The 20,047-nt window shown below is 50.1% G+C and overlaps 1 protein-coding gene across 3 annotated transcripts in view; it reads right to left on the bottom strand.

The window, feature by feature from the left end:
- Positions 1 to 4,539: 4,539 nt before the first annotated feature.
- Positions 4,540 to 20,047, bottom strand: part of LMX1A (LIM homeobox transcription factor 1 alpha) — a 133,039-nt gene continuing 117,531 nt past the window's right edge. For all 3 annotated transcript variants that reach the window (XM_032463833.1, XM_032463831.1, XM_032463832.1), the window contains exons 5-9: positions 15,496 to 15,668; positions 12,460 to 12,537; positions 10,955 to 11,024; positions 8,638 to 8,808; positions 4,540 to 6,717 (exon numbers count right to left, since the gene is read on the bottom strand). In XM_032463833.1, the coding sequence (XP_032319724.1) occupies positions 6,557 to 6,717; positions 8,638 to 8,808; positions 10,955 to 11,024; positions 12,460 to 12,537; positions 15,496 to 15,668 (653 nt within the window). In that variant the 3' untranslated portion in view covers positions 4,540 to 6,556. The remainder of the gene's footprint in view (positions 6,718 to 8,637; positions 8,809 to 10,954; positions 11,025 to 12,459; positions 12,538 to 15,495; positions 15,669 to 20,047) is intronic.

Here is a 20,047-nt window from a genome sequence, read left to right as displayed (position 1 = left end):
TCCCTAGCTTCAGAGCAGGAGCAAACTTTCTTGGAATGACATTTCAGCCTCCTGTTTCCTGCTTTCTCCCCCGGGTTACAGCAGATGGTTGGAAAGAAGCAATTTGTGTATTACAAGAAACAAAAGAGCGTTTTGAACCTTTTCAGCTCACATGTCTCCTGGATCCCCTGTTAGACACATATAACCATTCTCAGGCTTTGTCCAAACTATAGCTTAGGGCTAGGATTAAGAGAAGATACCTGGCCAGGATGGGCGTGTGACTTCAGGCCAAACCTTCTCATAAATATGTGTGTGTACGTATGTGTGTATAAATACTAGGTACGTATGTAGGTGTATGTAAGTAACATTAAGTATGGCTGTGTGTATACATACATATGTGAATAGCTTGAATTGTGAATATGAATATAAATGATTTTTAAAGTTGCCCTGGTAGCCAAAATTGAGGTATGTAGGAAACAGAGTATAGAGTTGCCCATTCATTCTCCTTCTGGAAGCTGGGTAATCTGATCAAGCTCCACGTTGACTGTAGATGCCCAAATCTACGCAAGCTGTTTAGGGAAGTTTGTGATGAGGTGAACAAACAAGCAAACCACCCAGACATCCTTTTCTTTAAGGGACAAAGGACCCAGCTCTCGAGTCTGTGCTTTTTAGATCATCTGTATATTCTAAAGTCACCAGACGATCGTTCCACCCTCTACCTGCTTTGCCTTGGTTCACTCCCATTACGTAGGAATACACTGTTGGGACATTCCACTTTTTATTCCCACGAGGGGAAAAAAAATGGGCCTAGATTTCTTCCTAACTGGGTCAGGATTAGATCTGACTATGAGTCAAAGAAATACAAAATAATAACAACTTAAAAAAAGAAAGAAGTTTATTTTTTCCCTCTCACAGAGACATGGGAACAGAGAGAGTTCAGGGTTAGAACTGACAGCAAAGCTCTCCTAAGTCCTCAGGAACCCAGGCTCCTTTGACCTTGCTGTGACACCACGTATGGCCTCCATTCACAAATTCATCTCACAGCCTCAGATAGCTGCTCCGGTTCCAGCCATTACATCTGCATTCCATCCAGGAATAAGAAGGTGACATGGAAGAGGAGGGGAAGGACCATTGCCAGTTGTCTTTTCAGGAAAGTACCTCAAAGATGCCATCTCACCAGGCAGGACTTAGTCAAATGAGCACACTTAACTGCACTGGAGTTTGAGAAATGTAGCTTTATTCCTAGTCACCTGGTACCTAAAATGGAGGGTATTATTTTAGGAGAGAATAGAATAAGGGGAATGACTAGCAGCCTCAGCCACACCTTGAAATAGGATGTCTTCGATCCGTGTTGGTAAATCACTGGCAATAAGCTCCTGTCACCAACACTTTCACCATCAACCTCATTCAGTGCCTCAGATTCCACCACCAGTCAACCCTCTCCTCCAACCAGAACGGTCTCTCTGCATCTGCACTTGAACATGCCTTGCAGCCTTTCCTCTGTACTAGTACCTACCTTTTGTTTAGAACATCCTCCCTCTTTCTCTCTATCTTCCTAAATTCTATCCATCTTTGAAGGCTCAGTCCAAGCCCCTCCTTCTTGGTAAAGCCTCTTCTGTCCTTCCCTTTTCCCAATAACCTCTCTCTTTCTAGAATGCCCAAATTAATCTGACACCTGGCATATATAGGCATATATGTTGAGTTTGTGTGCACATCTTTTTCTTTCAGCTAGATCTTAGGCTCCTTGGAGGTACCAAGAAGGGTATCATGACTTCTCTAGACCTCTCGCAGCACCTGGGCACACATTTGTTTCTAAACGTCCTGTCACTTAGAAGTCAGGGTTAGGGGAACAATCAGAAAACTGAAAGCCAGGAGAAATGAATTAGAAACTGAACTCTGACCCTAAATAGCTCTGCAGCCTTGGGCTTAATTTCTCTGATCTATAAAAGGAAGCAAGTAACACCAGTCCAATCCAATCCAGAGAGCGGTGGTAAGGACCACACACACACACACACACACACACACACACACACCTTTGTACAATGCAAAACGCCACACAAATTTTAGGTATGCAGCTTTTGTCAAGGTTTTGTTTTGTTTTGTTGGGTTTGTTTGTTTGTTCGTTTTGTTTTTTAACTGCAAGTAATGAAAACCAACTCAGGCTAACTTGAGTAAAAAGGGTCTTTACTGGAAGAGCACAGAAGATTCCTCACAGAATCATAAGGTATCCGGAACCCAGTCTTGGCAAAAGATGGGGAGCAGGGCAACTCTGGGGTCCAGACGGCAAGAACGGTTTGGACACCTCATCAGCAGCACCTCCAGGATGAACTCACTCCAAACAAGTGCCCAACTCTGAGCCGCTCTCTCCGATGCGAGTCCTGGGAGGGGGTTGTTGGCCGATCTTTGGTTATGTGTCCCTGCTCCTTGGTCACAACAGCCCAGGTCACCCTGGTTTATAGTCCCACAAAGTCTACCCATGATGAAGAAAGGTCAAAGCCCTGAAGGAAATCAAGGTGATGCTATCAGTAGAGTGCGTGGAGGCTGGATGGCCAGAAAGCAGCAAATGTCCACAATCAGCTTAATAAGCACGTGTTGATTGAGGGTCAGTGGCCCACTCCTTGACTCTGAAGCCATTTTGCATTATGAGATATTTTAAGCAACTTCTCTAGACCTTATCAGTGAGCACCTTGAAGGACATCCATTTATCAGATCCCTTCCACCCATGGCAGTTAGAACAAGACATTGTAGAGAGGAGACACCAAACTACTTACTCGATGAGGGGAGGGCACTGGAAGGGATGAGGAAAGTCTCAGCTCTGCCATTATTCTTTAAGTTTGGAACTGACAAATTCTTTCCTCTGTCTTCCCAATTTTGATTCCTGTGAGGTCCACCTGGAACTCTCCTTCTCAGCCTGTGGATCTGGGCTCCCACCCTCATCTCTGCCCTAACGTCTAAGCCCCCAGGTGACAGATGGCTGCAGAAAACTCCCATGACCTGACTGCTTCTCCTTGGGAGTCAGTTCTTAAGGTGCCTTTGGAACTGGAATTTTATCTGTGTGCCTCTAAAAAATAAAACAAAACAGACCACTCCCCGACAACTGTAAATCCAGCTACGGAAGACCCAATGCTGAGATTTAAAGAAGCTACAGTGAGACTAGGAGCCTCCTTATATCCAGTGAACCAGGGTGGGTGTGTTTTTCTTCTTCCTTAAATATGGTCTGAGACTCCCGTAAGCCTTTCATCAGTGACCAGACCCCGAGAGCAGGGTGTGGCCCCTGGCGCAGTAGCCAACACACATTGGATGCTCACCACGTGCCCAGTGCAGGGCAAAGTGCTTCGCATGGGCTTTCTCACTTATCCTCCTAACCCCTCTGAGGCAGCCGCGACAAGTACCCTGCCTGTCCAGTGGCTGAGGACTCAGAGGCTCAGCAGGGGGAAGTAGCTGGCCCAAGGCCACGCAGTCAGTAAGGGGGAGGAGCTGGATCCGATCTAGGCGTGCCCCCCCTTTCAGCTGGAAGGGGAAAGAGAGAAGAAGAAAGGAAACACCAATCCCCTGTGAAATCTTGGACGGAAGACAGGTGCCCTTCTAACACGAGTTCCCTCCCAGAGCTTGCATGTGAGCAAAAATATAAATTTCCATTGTGTTTGAGTGATTATCAAATAGGGAGGGGTGGTCACAGAAGGCAGCATTAGCCCCATCCCTGCACACAGCTCTGCAGACTGCTTTGAGAAGGCCAAGTCTAGGCTGATCCTGCGGGATGAGTAGTTGTCACTTAGGCAGACACAAGGGGTGAAGGTCTCAGACCCATGCGCTCTCTGGAAGCTGGAGGTGAAACCAGGGCTGGCCCGGGGGAGGCCAGTCTGAGATAGAGGCTTCCTGGGTGGGCTCCACCCTCCCGGTTTCTCTCCTTCCAGGCCCTAAGTGAGAGGGGAGCTAACCTCTAACATGGGGTGCATGAGCTCAAGGTGAGGGTGGGAGGGTCTGAACAGTTGCAGGTGGGTGAGGAAACATACAAAACAACGGTGCCCCCCTTTGAGTATGTCTTGTGGTCTTACAGCCATAATGTCTCCTGACCTCTTTTCTCCATAAACGTAATCATCACCCATCCATATACCACATTTAAAATTGCTGAGAATTGTGGGAGAATCTATCAGGGGAGCCACTGTCTGTTGCTATGACCCTGATCCTGGCAAGACATCTGCCTTTGGACCTGCGTGAAGAAACTTCCTCCTGCCCCATGACTCCGCTCCGATTCCTAAGCAAATGTTCTCATGATGTGTATCAAAAACTGCTCTGTATCGAGGGAATGAGCTTGCTGGTGAGGATGGAATGCTCCTGGTGCCACCTTCTTGGGGAGGAGGGAGGGGTGTGTGTAAGGACTGAGGTCTCTGAGTCCCTGTTGGCAGGAGGGTAAAAGCCACTTCCTCCTTATATTTTGCTCTAGACACTCAGTCACTCTTTCCCTTCATGTAAAGCTTCTTCCACGTCCCTGTTGACAAAAACATTCAGGTTCCCCAGTTCCCTGCCCACCAGCCCTGCCCCTGAATAAACACCAACTCATTTGTAAGAGGTTTTTAATTTCATCTTGGTACGCCATTAAGGAGTGGAGTAAGGATCTCTATTCGTTTTCATTCACATAGAGTCTGCTACATTCTCCAATCTGATCCTCACCACGGAAGCCTGCGGGGCCATTACAGCATCTGCACGATTTTCACTCACCAGACTGGTTTGGGTTTCTTGGTGGTTTGCATAAATTATAAAAAAAGAGCACAAAAATCACACAACATAGACTCAGCCCATCAGGGGGTGCGTCCCCTCTGGCCATGCAGAGAGCGATGGGGACCAGCGGTTTGGTCCGGGGTCTGGTGATGGGTGACATCCCCAGGAGTGAGGCCGAGCCTGTCCTGGCCCCTCTCAGAGATGTCCTCCGTCTTCCCCATCAACCCGCTCTGGTTTCTCGGGAAGCCTCCTACCACAGAAGTGGCCCGTCCTAGCACCACATGGGAGGACAGGGGCGGAACTGTCCCCATGTACAATGGCAGCTGGGTCTTCTGTGTGCAGCGTCAGGAAAGCGCTGGACGGAGGATACCTGGGTTTCCACCTGGACCTCCTCTGTCTCTATGAGCTCCAAGAGGCTGTTAGCAAACAGAGCCTCTGGGACAGGGGTCAGCAAACTTTTTATATAAAGATCCAGACAGTACAGATAGTAACTGCTTCAGGCTGTCTGGGCCACATCCAATCTGTTGCATATTCTTCTCCTTTTTGTTTTTTTACAACTTTTTAAAAATGTGAAGACTCTTCTTAGGGGGCAGACCATAAAATGCAGGTCTGTAGGCTGCAGTCTGCCAGCCCCTGGTCTAGAACACCACGATGCCCTGTGCAGCCCATCGGTCACAGCCGCCTCCCCACTGAAGGCCTCTGGCACCCCCCTGAGCTGCCCTGAGCTGGTGCCTGCAGCCCAGGCTTTGCAGAAGGGGCTGTGGCAGGCAGAGTGACCCTCAAGTCCTTGCTCAGCAGCCCCAGGTGTCCTCCTTTGCCAAGTGGCTGGTTGGGCTCGTTGGATTTTAGGAAAATACTAGATGTTAGTTTCAGCTCTGCTCATGGGTCCTGGGGGTGAATTAAGCTTCAGTGTCCCCAGTGAGGTAGGTACATGCTATCAGCCTCATCCCACACTTGCAGATACTGAAGTTCAAGAGCAGAACTGACTTTCCCAGTGCTACCCAAGAGCCACGTGTCCACATTTCAAGGAAAAGCCAAAGAGTCTAGGCTTTAAGTTCTTGAAGGACACGATCAGGGATTGTTCTGTCCCTTCGAAGCCCAGTGGTTCAACCTCAAACAGCAAGAATCCACGGGTGAGGGCTGTCAGCCACACAGAGTTGCTCTCCAGACCTCGATGACACTCTCTGAAAACAGAATTGACTCAAGCACTCAAAGCTACGGGCCTCGGTGGAGCAGCACTCACTGCCCTGCCCACAAATCTCTTCCAACTAAAAATAAAGTTTATAAAAGTAAATTATCTCGTTTTATAACTTAAGTGCATCAAGCATTTCCTTAAATATAGTTCACACTGAAAATAAAGTTACTTTCTGCTGTACAGTTGGTGTCTGTTATAATTAGGAATAAACTTTGATGATAAAGTTTGAAAGATATATCACACTCACACACACATCTATCTATCTGTCTGTCTGTCTGTCTGTCTGTCTATGGGTGTGTGGATGGGTAGACATATGCACCTCTCGACAAGAGCATCCCTCAAAATGGGGGGAAGCTGTTAGGAGTCTCTAGGTACCCAGTTTGCATGAGAATGCCTATATTAAAAGTCCCTGTCCTTAAGGATAAACTCATCTTCATACCTAACACTAAGACTCTTATTAGAAACATTAAACTATGCAATCCGTAATGTATTCAGTCTTTGGAAATGCCGAGCTACACCACAGCATGATACAACAGCATCCCCGACAAAACTCCCTGCCCACCCACCTCTTCCCTGGCCTCCCCCTCCAAAAGCCAGCCGACCCCTCACGTCACACGGCTGGTTCCATCACGGGAGCCTAGCCACAGGACTCGAGGGGAGGACTCAAGAGGTGAAGTAAGAATTCTGCATGGAGTACAGGTGGTCGATGGGGTTCCCCACTCTGGGCTGCAGGGGCCCAGCTTCGGAGGTTGCTAGGAAACAGTCACCCAGGTTACTGAGGGAGGTGTCGTCACTATCCAGGTCGTGGAAAAGGGGCTCGGCACCTGAAATGGAGATGAAAGACAAGCATGAGGGTCTGGGAGAAGCAGAGCCACTTGGCGCTCGGGAAATGCAACTGAATTCAACGAGTGGGTCTGAGCATCTCCCCCCACCCCCCCGGGGGGGCGGGGAAGCTTTCTACTGGGTGCTGGGCAGGGGGTGGGGGGTAGGGAAGAGCTACACAGAAGAAGAGGAAGGACCATAATCCTTGTCCACAAAAGATCTCCAGTCTCCTTAGAGGGCTCATGTCTAAACTGCAACAACTGAGAATGACCTGAACTGGGTAGGAGACCACACGATGCTAAACTGAGTGCCGCATACGCCAATGTCAGCATGTTTAACCAGTGAGGGTGGGGAGTGGGCGAGACACAGCACCACCGGCTGGAGAGACAGGGGCAGGGCTCTGAGAGCTCTCTGGCCAGGAAAATGGTTCTTGAAGGAAGGACGCTAAGGAAACAAACACCAGCTCTGCGAAGGATGCTCATGAAACCTCTGGTGATAACACTTGTCCCTTCTAACAGCACGCGTGTCCCCAGATGTGTGCTGCGAAGGGAAGGCAGGTTAGGTGCCCACGCTCAACCAGTGTACATTTCTGACAAAGAAACCGGCAGGGTCCATGGAGGAGCAGCTGGGGGACCGCCACGACCAGGACCTGGAGGCTGGTACATTCCACCTCCACTTTAAGTAAACAGGAGAGATGAAAACCATAGTTTAGAAGGTGTGTCATGTGGCTGTAATTATTCATTTTACTAAAGGCTGCTTCACAGGAGTCCTTTATGTAACAAGACCCCTAGGACTCTCAAGATGTAAGAATTTGCAAAAAAAGTCCTTTGCCCTGTTTCTGCACAGCCGCGGAGTGAAGGCAGGTACAGGGAGTAAAGGGGATGGGCTGCGACTGGAGCGCACGCATATACAACCGCGTGAGCATGCATGAAGGAGGCTGGCCAGTGAAGTCCCTGCAAAGGGCCGGCTCTTGATAAAGTTTTGCTGAATGCATCACGTGGGAAGACAGGGCTGACTTTAACAATAGAATTTTTTTTTTTAATGAAGGCCAAAAAGAAGTTGACAAAATTTGTGAGCTGAGCTGTGCATCTCTGACACTGACATTCCGAAGGCTCGTTGAATAAAGCTTTGTGTTTAGCTATCAGGGTTACTGACTCCACATTTCACAGCACAGACGAATGTATCACAAAGGCCACTTCCCTTCCCTGTATACAGATGCAGCGGCCTCCACTTGGCCCTGAGATTGAACTTCAGCCTCCCACACCAGAGCCTGCCCACCGCATCAGGGTGCCCAGGCCCCAGCTTGTGTCCATCTGCTTAAGCAGCAAGCAGGGCAGGCTGGGGCCTCAGCTGTCCCTACACTCGGCATTTAAAGCATCCCGCACTTCGCTGGGACAGGACTGGAGAACGAGTACTCTTCACTTCACAAGTCAGTTTATGTTCCAGGAATCATATCGGAACACCTACTAGTATCGGTAACAGGATAGTCCAATTAGAACACTTGTTTTCTCTGCTTTTTCTGTATATTTTTTTCTTATGTAAGAGTTTGCTTAATTAAGTCCTCAGCCTAGACCACTGATGTTGCCTGTGAATGTGTAAGTGTGGTTCCTGGTGTGAAATGGAAGACTTGAGAAATTCAATCCCGACAGACAGGTCTGCAATGAACACAGAAGCTCCTATTCAAACGAACAAAGACGCAGCTTTGAAGAGGAGAATAAATGGAAACACTACTAATGGATATGTGTGCTGGTCTTTCCTCTGTAGCCATCAGTTAGGTGATTCTAGCAGTATCTTGTGGGACACTTATTCTGCTCTGGAATTTCAGTGAGCATGTAGGAACCGTGTAGAGGTGTCTGGGTGGGAACAAAAAACTCACGCGAGCAAGTTGTGCAAGGTGCCTGTGGGGCTTGAGTCCCTCTTACCATAGGGGTGCATGTGGTCTCCAGGCATCTGGGGTGGGGTGAGACCCTGTCGGAAGGGATCGGAGCTGTAGACGCTCTGCTCGATGGCCAGGAGCTGCTGCGGGGTGGGCAGCGCTGTGTAGGGGTTCATGATCCCCTCCATCCCAGCGCTCCCGCCACCATTTGTCTGAGCTGTGGGACAAAGAAGAAGAAAGGTCATTCTCCACATGCAGCCCAGCATCCCACTCTGGGAGGGAGGGGCACAGAACACTCCCCACTGGCTGGTGGACACCCAAGTTGTGTGACCATGGCTAGATCTCTGGCTTTCTAGATCTTGATTTCCTCATTTGTAGAATGGAAAGGTTGAGGTGCCATCAGTGGTTCCCAGCCCGCGTCCTACCATGGGCCATTGGGGATCACCTTGAAGGATGGGGATGTCAGGGAGCTGAACTTGGAGAGCTTCTTTGAACTATGTCATTGAAACAAAAGCACTTGAATGCTACCCACTGGTTTCGCAGCCACTGGAGTGGATGAATCTAGAGATCCTTCCAGCATCTTCCCACTAGGAGCCCATCAGTCAAGCGAGGCTCACGACCCAGCCGACCTCATGGAGCCGATATGAAGACTCCAGGAGATTGTGTGTATGTGCTGTAGAACCTCAACTTGCTATGCTTGTACATAGAGTTTTATCAGAAAAGGAGGACTCAGGTTCCTGCATCCACATCTGGCTGTGGTTCTCTGAACATGGGGTCCATTAACTCTCAGAGATTTTATCTTCCACCAGCCTCTACCTTTTTAAGTCTACCCTAGGAGCTGTCTGTAGAATGCTTCAGAGTTCCAAACACTAGGAGTTTGTCGCCTCATAATGCCTCGTTGTGTTCTTCTCTCTTTGAGCGTGTTGGCCTATGGGAGTCAACTTGCTTGGCCTGTCCTAAAGTCCTCTCATATCTGTGACCCATTTTGAGGTTCAGAGGGCTGTGAGATGGGACCAGCAGGCACTGTTAGCCTACCTCAGGGATGCAAGCCTGAGGCACAAGGAGGCGGAAAGGCAGGTCTCAGAGCAAACAGCACTGCAGGTGGAGCTGGGGCAAATTCAGGTCTTCTGACCAGTGTAGGGCTCCACCCTACCCCAGCGCTCACGTCCTTGCTTCATGTCTCTCCTTGAGCATCTATCTTGCTATTGAAATAGTATTTGGCGTAGAAGATGAGAAGCTAAGGGAACTCTTGGCTGCAAGAGTCAAGTTCTAGGTTGAGCCTAGCTATCAGGCACAGGGTGAGGTCCACGTGAGATAAGGGGCTCTTTAGGGGCCAGACACCACTGACACATTCCACAGCCTTCTACTCATGGTCCACAGGCCAGCAGCAGTGAGAGCTTGCTAAAAATGCAGAATCTCTCGGCCCACCAAGGCCTTAAGAAACAGAATCAATACTTTACCAAATAATCAGGTGATTTAGGTGCACATTAAAGGGTGAGAACCCCTGCTCTAGGGCACAAACAAACCACTCAGGAAGTTCTGCTGGATGGTTGGCTGAGTTGGGGAACATATCCCTTTAAGGATGACATTGGCCTAACAGAGTTATCCTTGCTTCTTTCCTTGTAACTTCCTTGAAGGGTCCCACAGGCTGCCCCTCTTCACACGCTCCCCAAACCTCATACTGCCTCTGTTAAAAACAACAAATGAAGGTACATGGAGGTAAGGGTGAGTCCAGGCGGCACGGCCCAGTGGAACTTAGAACCAGAGAGACGGGGTCCAGTCCCAGCTCTTTTATGGATCTAGGACAGTGGTTGGTCTTGAAGAGCCTCTGTGTGCTCATCTGTAAGATGGAAATGTTAATAACTTCTCTGCTCCCCTCGGCGGCAGGGGGTGGTTTGAGTCAGGTCAGCATGTGCGGGAGCAAAAGTGCTCAACAAAGGAGGGGATTTTTATTTCCCTATCATTATTCTGACTACTTTCTGTTATTCTGGGAAGGGGTAAGTCACAGTGGCGTCTTCTATTATTTTGATTTGTCTGGAAGAAGGAGGGCCAGGCAGGATGAGAAACTGGGCGTGTGTCTGAGTCTGCAGGTCGTCCAGACACAGTGCCCTGACACTAGGGAAGGGTCCGGGAAAGGGGGCCTGGGGCGAGGTTAGTGCCATTTCCAGTCTGCTGTTCTGGACAGGCGCCCTCAGCCTGCTCACAGTTCTAATGATTCTGTCCCTCCCGGCAGGTCCCATCTCCCAAGCGGGTGTGGACTGGGCTTCCTGGAGCCCAGAAACGTCACTCCAAGGTCTTCGGAGGCCTCTGGCAGGAGAGGCGAGGGCGGCGGCGAGGCCGGGCCGGAGCACCCGGCAGCTTACCGGAGCTCAGCCTCTGGCTGTTCTGCTGGTCCTGCTGCTGCTGCTGCTGCCGCCGGGCTAGCTTCTTCATCTGACGAGGAGAGGAGCACAGGGTTAGAAGGCAGGTGGCCGGCAGCAGGTTCCCGGGGCGAGGCAAGGGAGAAATGGCTTGTGGGTAAAGCAGAGGGACCCCTTCCCCGGCTTTTACTCAGGAGAGGAACCAGGGAACCACGCTTCAGGAGCAGAGGCTGAGGGCTTTGCACATCTGCCCGCGGACAGACAGCTGGCGGGGGGTGGGGTGCGCGGCTGGTCTTAGCAGGAACAGAGACTTCCTCTCCGCAAATAAAATTTGCTGCTTATGTTGTGACAGTTTTATGTGCGGCATCAGTGAGGGGATGTGGGATCTGCAGCCCAGCTCAGATGTGCAGCCAGGGCCTGCTGACAGGGTGTGATGATTTGGGATGAGTCAGGAGGCTGATCCTCCCCCCAACCCCGTCACTCCCCTATCTGCTGGCCCTCGTGGCCGAGACGCCCACCAGGAGATGCGTGCCTCCGGATAAGGAGCTGGTCTCCCAAAGCACCCTGTTAACACACAAATTTCCCAGAAGGAACATTTCAACCCCATGTTTCTCAAACTGTGTGCTGTGAAACAGCAGGGTTCTGTAAGACATTAATATAAACTTTGAGTGTGTGTGTGTGTGTAGGAAATACTAGATTTAAAAAACAAATTCTTTACTGCAAGACTTCTCAGAGTTTCAAATATGCTCTCTGCTTTAGGAATCCATAATTTATATATTCTGTCAGGATCTTCCCATGAAGGACCATGGCACACACATCAACAGCCCTGGTCTGAGGAGTTCAGCTGGGGAAATGCCACCTTAACCAACATGATCGGCTAATGAGATAGGAATTTATCACCCACTGAAGATGAGGGCTCTAGAGAAATGGGCCACTAACACACGCATGTGGAGGGGGCAGGAAAATACATGAGTAAAGGTCTCAAATAAATAAAAGACCATGGCAGGGGGGACACAGACCTGGGGGGACCCAGAGGACAACGTGACAGTTTGGGACTGTAACAGGGAGGGGTGGGGCACTGGGAAAGGTGAGGAAGGACTTCCACTCCACGGGCCACAATGTTGTCTTCGACCAATCACATGGGTGCTTTGCAGATTTCTTTCTGAAATTTAAAAGGAACTCTGGTATCTGGGTTAAATGAGTATGAATTAAAGAACCCGCTTTTACCAAAAGACACAAGAAGGGTATTTCTTCATGCAGACGGCTGCCCAACTGACAGTCACGGCCACTAGGAACACAAAAGCCATCTCACAGAAACAGGCTCCCTGCCTCTCCCCCTCTGCAGGGCTGCTGCGGCCGAAAGGACCGCTGATCACAGGATTTCTGAATCAGGGGAACTACTCTGTTTGATGCATTGAGATTAGAAACCCTGCCGGGAAGTACAGTGTCCGACTACTGTTTCAGGAAAGCAGCCACACGGAGACAGACAGAAGTACGGAGCAGATTACCTTAGCTCTCTGGTTCTGGAACCACACCTGCACGACGCGGACGCTCAGCCCTGTCTCTGCGGCCAGGGTCTCCCTCACCTTGAAAGAATGGAATGTCAGAAATACAGAAATATTGGCATCTCGGAGGAGGAGGCAGAACATTTGCTACACAGCATGCGGAGAGGCCAACGGGCCACGTCTCGCATAGCGGCTGGCTGGTGTATAACGTCCAGCAAAATCCCAAACACAAGAACGTTGCTTCCCTTCAGGTGGAGAGAAAGCCCCTCCCCTGGTAGACAGGGAGAGGAAGATACATTAACTTAGATGTGCCTTCCGAGATGTACTTTCCCTGGGTTTCTACCTTTGGAAACTAGGCCTTCAGGTGGTTGTTAGATATTAGCAAAATCTATTTTTATGTCTTAGCTGTACGCCAGGCATGTGCATTAACCTTCTGAAGAAAAACAGGGTGAAAATCATCTTGCAGAAAGCAAATGGTTCTCCTTTGCACTCTTCTCCTAATTTAATAACTAATAACTAATTAAATTGCTGACTTAAATTTCTGGTTTTGTCCCTCATAGCTCCAGGTGACTTTGGGTGTTTCATGAAAACTCATATTCACTGTGAGCCCTGCCCAAAGGGAATAAGACAAGAGCCGTCGGGGATCCGACAGAGCAAGGCAGGCACGCTGACGCAGGCACGTGCACCGGGGCGGTGCAGGGACAGGACATCGGGAGCCCCACTGTGAAGAGATGCCTTTAAACGTCTGCCCTCCAAACAGGCGCATGGTGAGGGGCTGGCAAGGTGGCTAGAGTGGAAGAGGGAAGAAGCACAGGCTTCCAGAGACTGCCCCTGTGACGCCCTGCCCCTTCTCGGTTAGATTCTGGGAAGGATGTGAGGCCAAAGGAGCTCCTTGAATAAACACGTGAATAGAGCAAGCTGGAGATCTTGGGAAGTTCTCGCCTTTATCAAGCCACTTGGGCTGAGGGTTAGGGGAAGGGGGCTGAGTAGAGCAGCTTTTTCTGAAGCACATCCTTCTGCTAAGCCAACTGAAACAGCAGTGTGCCCAGGGGCCCACGGCCACCTGCTGAAACCCTATCCGTCCTTCGGAGGCCCCTCTCAAAAGCCACCTGTTCCACAAAGCCTTGCCTGAGTCCCCAGACAGAAGTGACGGCTCCCTTCCTGCACCTCCTGGCTGCCCCCGTTCTGGTCCTCAGAGCTCTCTCCCCCGTGTTCCAGGGTACACACATCTCCTCCACTGCTGGTGGCCTGGAGGCTGCGTGGGAGACAAACACTGGGCACCGGCCATACAGAGTCTGGGAGTTTAGTACACGGAGAACAGTTAAACCAATGAGGGAAGTGGTAATTCATCCTTGTTTGGGGCTATTTTACTACTTTGGGGCTACACCAGCCCCTGCCCTGGAGCTTAGCGGGCAGCAGGGGCAGGGAAAGGAAGAGTTCTGTAGGTGAATCTTTTCAAAAGTCAGAAGCAGTGGGAGACTATCATGGCTCAGCAAACGCCCATCCTTCCCGCCCCTGCTCCCTGGAGGCAGGTATGCATTCCCCGTGTCCTCACAGTGGGCTCATCAGCCACGGGACTTGCTCTGACCCCCGGAGTGTGCGTGCACGTGAAGTGTGCGGTATCCCAGGCGAGACTCTCGATGGGCTGGCCCGGCGGGACTTGGCCTCTTGCCCTCTGCCGTGGTCACAAGGCCAGCATGCCCCAGGTGGCCCTGCTCCTTCGGCCGGACCCTGTCATGAGAGACAGGTGGGCCAGGCCTGCACCGGAGCCCAGCTGGGTCACAGCCACCCCACAGCCCGGGAGCAGGAAATGAACGCTTGTCGGGAGCCACCGAGATTTTGTTGTCGAAGCAAAAGCTGATTCATACGCAGAGGGACGCAGGGAAGACAAGGCTGAACGACTTAGAATGTGTTTCTTCTGTGAATCTCAATTAAATGTCAAGAAAGCTTTCTTTTCTTATTTTTCTTGCATAAAAGACAGTACCCAGCATACCCAGTACCCTGCTGTTAGTCAATAAATGGTAGGTATGTAGGAAGCGGACGCAGGTATTTGTGGCAGAGACTACTAATCGTCCCCAGTATCCATTCTCTCCTTCCTCCCATTAGCAATTTTTTTTTAGGTGGGGAGGAAATTAGGTATTTGTTTATTTATTCATTTAGTGGAGGTGCTGGGGATTGAACCCAGGACCTTGTGCCTGCTAAGCATGTGCTCTACCACTGAGCTATGCCCTGCGCCCCATTAGCAACTGAATCCCCAAGTTTTAGCCAGGTATGTGGTCAACCAGGTAGACTCATTTCCCCGGTCCCCTTGCAAGAAGTGCAACCACTTACAGTTTAGCCAATACATATGAGTGAAAGTCATGCCAAAAATCCCAGGGTATGTCCTTTAAAAGGCAGCTGCTTGCTGTCTCCCCACCACTCCCTCTTTGTCCACCATGGCGGCTGGAAAAAAATGGTGACATCTGGAGCAGTTCCTTGGACCCATGTGATGGATAAGAGAGCTGCTAGGCCAGCCTTGGACTGCTCACTTCTGGACTGTGACATAAGAGCGAAATAAACTCCTAGCTCATTAAGTCACTGCGGTTTGTTTTTCTTTTTTTACACAAATGTTCACAGCAGCCCAAACTGGAAACAACCCAAATGCCCATCAACAGGTGAACGGACCAACAACCCATGGTACATTCCTGGAAGACCATTCAACAACAAAGTATGGATGAACCACAACATGGATGAATGCCCAAATCACCACCTCAGGCAGAACGAATCAGATGGAAAAAGAAGACATGCTACAAGCCACTTTCTGTTCTGCTGTAGCATCTTGGCTTATAACACAAAAGCACAGGGGGATTCCACTGGAGCCCTGGCCTCAGTTTCAGTGATCCCCGGAGTCTCCAGTGGGGCTCAAGTCGCCCTGCACAGACTCTGTCTGAACAGCATCCCTCTCCCTGACCCCCCAGGTGCCCATCAACACCCCACAGGAGTCCAGGGTGCACACAGAGAAGTGGGGCTAGTCCCCTTCCCTCCCTGAGCCCCCCGTACCTTCCGGCATGGCTTGGAGGATACTTCAAACGAGGCCTTGAATGCTCTCCTCTGCTGGGTTGTCAAGATGGTTCTGGGACGTTTGGGGCGCTTATGGTCCTTGCCGTCCTCAGTGGCTCCCTTCCCTGCCCCGTGGGCTGACTTGCAAAGACTTTCTTCATCATCACTTTTGCCTGAAAGAAGCAGAAACCATGCTGAGTCCCTCCAGGCCACTTCCTGGAGTTGTATGTTGTTCTATAACAAGACACTGGGGTCCACGTTCCGAGCATGACTTTAGATATGAGTGCAACAACCTGCATGGTACTGATCCGAAAGCCCCCAGTAAAGGGCCAAGGAAAAAACTAAAATCCAGAGACAGGAACCAGAAAGGTCGCCACTGCAGTTCAGGACCATCTCCCAGGATGGTGCCCTAGCTCCACATTTACTAGCTCTGTAACCTTGGGCAAGTGACTCCACTCTCTGTGGCTCAACTTCCTCACCTGCAAAATCAGGATATAGGAGAACCGACTTCATTGAGGTGTTCATGAGGATCGAATGAGTTTGCCAACAAGGCACTCAGAAGACTGCTTCGTATATATAAATACCCAGTAAGCATAGTGGTATTATTTCTTAGACTGTCATTTTTCAAGTCTAGACCTGGATGAGTTGTGAATAACCGCCTAGACATTATGTCTGAAATTCTAGCCACTCCAGAAGGTAGGAAACAGCACTGTGTCAGAGGCCACGGAGGACCAGCGTTAGACCATGTGTAGGTACAGATAACCGAGAAGAGGTAGAGAACACAGGTAATTAGTCAAAACTGCCTCTCTGTAAAATAAGTAACTCTCTATTAAAGTAACTGTATTTATATTTATGTGAATTATTTCAACTCTAAAAGCAACGATCAATACAAAGAGTAACCTGGAGAAACTAAAGCCTCTGTGTGGACCACATTCCTTCCCAGGCTACCTCTTGCATCCTCCAGATTTCACTCTCCTGAGAAGATGCTTCTAGGGTCTGGGAAACACCCACACGAGAGAGGCTCCTCCCTACTCTGGGCACAAAAAGCCACAAGCAGTTGTGTGTCCAGATTACCCTCCTGAGACTCTCATTCCTCTCTGGTCCTCACAGAGCTCAGCTGTCCTCTTTCCTCCAATGCAAATCTTTGTCCCAAGGGCTTCCCCAGCTCCAGTCACCTGATTCTGGCCCCCTTCTGGCCAGGATGAGGGGACCCACTGTGTGTCATCTACACATCCTTGTTTTCATCTGGACCTCCTCTGGAAAGGATTCTCTTTGCATACAATGTTTTAGTTTAGATTTTGGTTAAGTTCTAATTTCCGGAGCAGAAAAAAAAAAAAAAAAACATTTTATCTGAAAGGTCAATGGCTAAGATTCTTTTCCTTATGAACTTTAAACCTGCAGTTTGAACACAAAGGAAGATGAACCCGTAAATTCCTCGAGGGCATGACTCCATGCAGTGTAACTGAACAGGGTCTGACGTAGGCAGACCTGGGTCCCCACCCAGCTCTGCCCCTCATTTTAAGCACAGCCCTATGCAAGTGAGGTCCTGCACTGAACCTGCACTGGTGACAATAACACCAAGTGTGGCACAGGAGTAGTGCTGTTGTGTGCAAAGCAACTAACACGGTCCTGGCACTGGTTTTCAGAAGAGGCGGGGGCAGAAAGGGGAGGAGACGGAGGATGAGATTAAGATTTATTAGATGTTGTGAGAAGGATGTCTTTTCCCCTCTGCCTCACTCCCCTCGATAGGACAGATGACAAAACCCACAAGATGAATGGAGAAGAGATTCAAGAAGAAAAATCCTCACGGCAAAGAGTGGCCACACTGGCATTCTTCCCCTCCGAGGCTGCTCTTTTCCGGGGGTTGGGATTCACTAAGCTGACCTCAGTCAGACCTCCATATTGAAGGGCTCGTAGGATCTTTATAGAAGGAGGCTTTCAGAACAGCAAGGAAAAAATAAGCATGTAAGAACAAAAAGCCTCAGGGAACTAAGACCCCACAAGGGAGAAAAGGGAGAAAAAAGGATGCCACTGACTGTGCAGAGTCACCCTTGCGGGGCCCTCCATCCTGCTGCTCAGAGACCCCCACCCTCACCCCCCGGCCCCCGGAGCCCAGACTTCAGTGAGGCCAGTAATTCTGTCTGCTGGTGGACTCCTCGGGGTCAAAAGGATGCTCCTCTGGTACTGGTGATGCCTTCAGTGATGTTTCTGAGGAAATGCGGCTGACACCCCACCCCAAGGACTGTGCAGAGCTCCTGTAAGGCAGGTGGCTACAGGGGCTGAGCCCGGAACACGTGAATGAGAAGCCCAAAGTACAGAATTTATTTTTAAATGCAACTGTATCATCTTCAGAAACCACATGTCTCCTACCAGTTTTGTCCATCACGTGGTATTCGCAAGTGTCTTATGGAGTCAATCTGATATTCTTACAGTCATTCCTCATACAGCTTGGTGCAAATGTACACTGACACCTAGGATAAGGTAACTCATGAAGATGCAAAATCTATAATAATGCTAGATTCCAGGATAATGGCTCACAGACGCTGACACTGCTCAGGAGAGCAAAGTGGCATGGTGTCCACAAGCATGGGAGCCATAGAAACTCAGGGTGAAACGCTGGCCCTGCCGGTTAGTATGTGTGATTTTGAACAAATCCCCAGGACTCAGTTTTCTCACTGGAGAAAGGAACAGTGCTGTTGGAATTAAACGAGATAATATATGTAAAGGTTTAACACTGTCTAGAGTGTGATAGGTGCTTAATAAATCACCATCATCCTCGCCGTCATCATTTCAAAAGAACATTCTTAATCTGAGACACGTGTTTTCCGTTAATAACAGTTGCATATTGATGGGAGTCTGAGTTGAGCATTTACAAGGCCAGCATTCTTTTCTCTCTCTTTGCAGACATGACCTGAGCTAACACGGAGAGACGGTTTCATAGAAAGTGAGTGTGCGAGTGCTTGTGAGAAAGAAGAGAGAGGCAGAGGGGGCAGGGGCTGGCTCCAGGAGGAAGATGGAATTGCTGAGTTTGTTCAGAGCCCCAGAAGTGCATGGCTGAGGCCCCTCATGTCTTCCCACTGTCTCTGTACTAACCCTCGCCTCGGGGCCATGCACGGTTCCCAAGACCTGCTATTCCATCACGGAACAGCAGGGGGCGGGAGGGGAGAACCACCTCCCAGGACATCCCTTGGTGCCCAGTTTTGGAGGATGTGGAGGGCACCCCAGGCGGCTACTCGTTCATGCGTCTACATCTCTGTGATAGGAGAGAGGTGAGAACGCTTGTTTTCAGAAGCAGCGGGCAGGGGCAGAGGTGGGAGGAGAGGGAGAGATTAGGATTTGTCTCTGGAGTGTTTCTGTCATTTTTGTGGTGCATTTTCACCCTCGGATTCCTCCTTGTTGCTCTTCAATATCTCACCCTCTCTCCTGTGTCCTCAGGGATCCCTTTTTGCCTTCCAAGAAGCACCAGATGCTGGAGACCAGACGTCTACAAACTTCTTTGTAAAAAGCCAGAGAGTAAAATATTCTACTCTCTGCATGCCTGGTGGCCTCCATTGCAACCACTCATCTTTACCGCTGTAGCACAAAGCAGGCGCAGACAGCATGACCAAGGCAGGGCTGGGTTCCAATAAAACTGTATTTCAAAAACCAGCACCAGGCCAGAGCTGGCCTGCGTAGCATAGTGTGCTGACCCCTGCCCTAGACCTCTCCTGACCTCCTGTTCTCCATCAAACCTTACACACCCTGTGTTCCAGGCTTTCAGGCTCTGACTCTGCGGGGAGGAGGCACCTCTCATCCGATACCCTGAGTCGACAGTGATTAGCAAGGTTTGAAGTGTTCTCTCCCACAGTCAACAACGTATAGACATTGAACAGGAAATGCCTCCAACCAGACAGTCGCCAGCGTGGAATTTCAGGTGTCCTGGCAGATCTGAGCTCAGTGGCCCAGGCTCTGAAGATAGAGGGCCTCTGGTGGTACCTCTCAAAGTGCAGACAGATGTCACAACCCAGCTGCCAAGAGGGATATAGGCCATCACCAACCATCACCCAGCTTCTGTCTGCAGTGTTGTAAATATTATGGGCATGACGGTGCCCTCTGCCTCTCTCAGGGAATTTCCTAGGCTGCTCCCTGAAGCTCCCACCTCCTCTTTCAGCAGGGGCAGGGGGCTGCCTGACTCTGGTGCCGAGTTCTCCGAGAAAGTACGCAGGGCCTAAAATATGCACACATTGATTTGTCCAAGAGAGAGGAAAGTGTGAACCGAGCCAGGAGATTTCTCCTAGAGCCAGCAGGAGTACTGGAGAGAGGGAGAGGAGGGAAGATCTTCCAACAGCAGAGACACGGGAGCGGAGGGAGGGAGGGGCGGCCCCTCTCCATGGCCAGAGGCTCCCACACCCAGATGCAGGCCAGAGCCATTCCTCATAATTTAAGCTGACACCCCTCAGCGGAGATGAAAGGAACACCACTTGCTGTCTCCAACAACAAATGTCAGCTTCCCTAGAGGCCGTTTAGACACAAACGCAACATAAATCTGACTCCTAGAGGGGAAGTCCAGAGA

This window comes from Camelus ferus, chromosome 21 (genome assembly GCF_009834535.1).
Source record: "Camelus ferus isolate YT-003-E chromosome 21, BCGSAC_Cfer_1.0, whole genome shotgun sequence".
NCBI classification, from domain to species: domain Eukaryota; kingdom Metazoa; phylum Chordata; class Mammalia; order Artiodactyla; family Camelidae; genus Camelus; species Camelus ferus.
The sequence above is the reverse complement of the archived record's forward strand: the minus strand, read 5'-3'. Positions and strand labels throughout refer to the sequence as shown.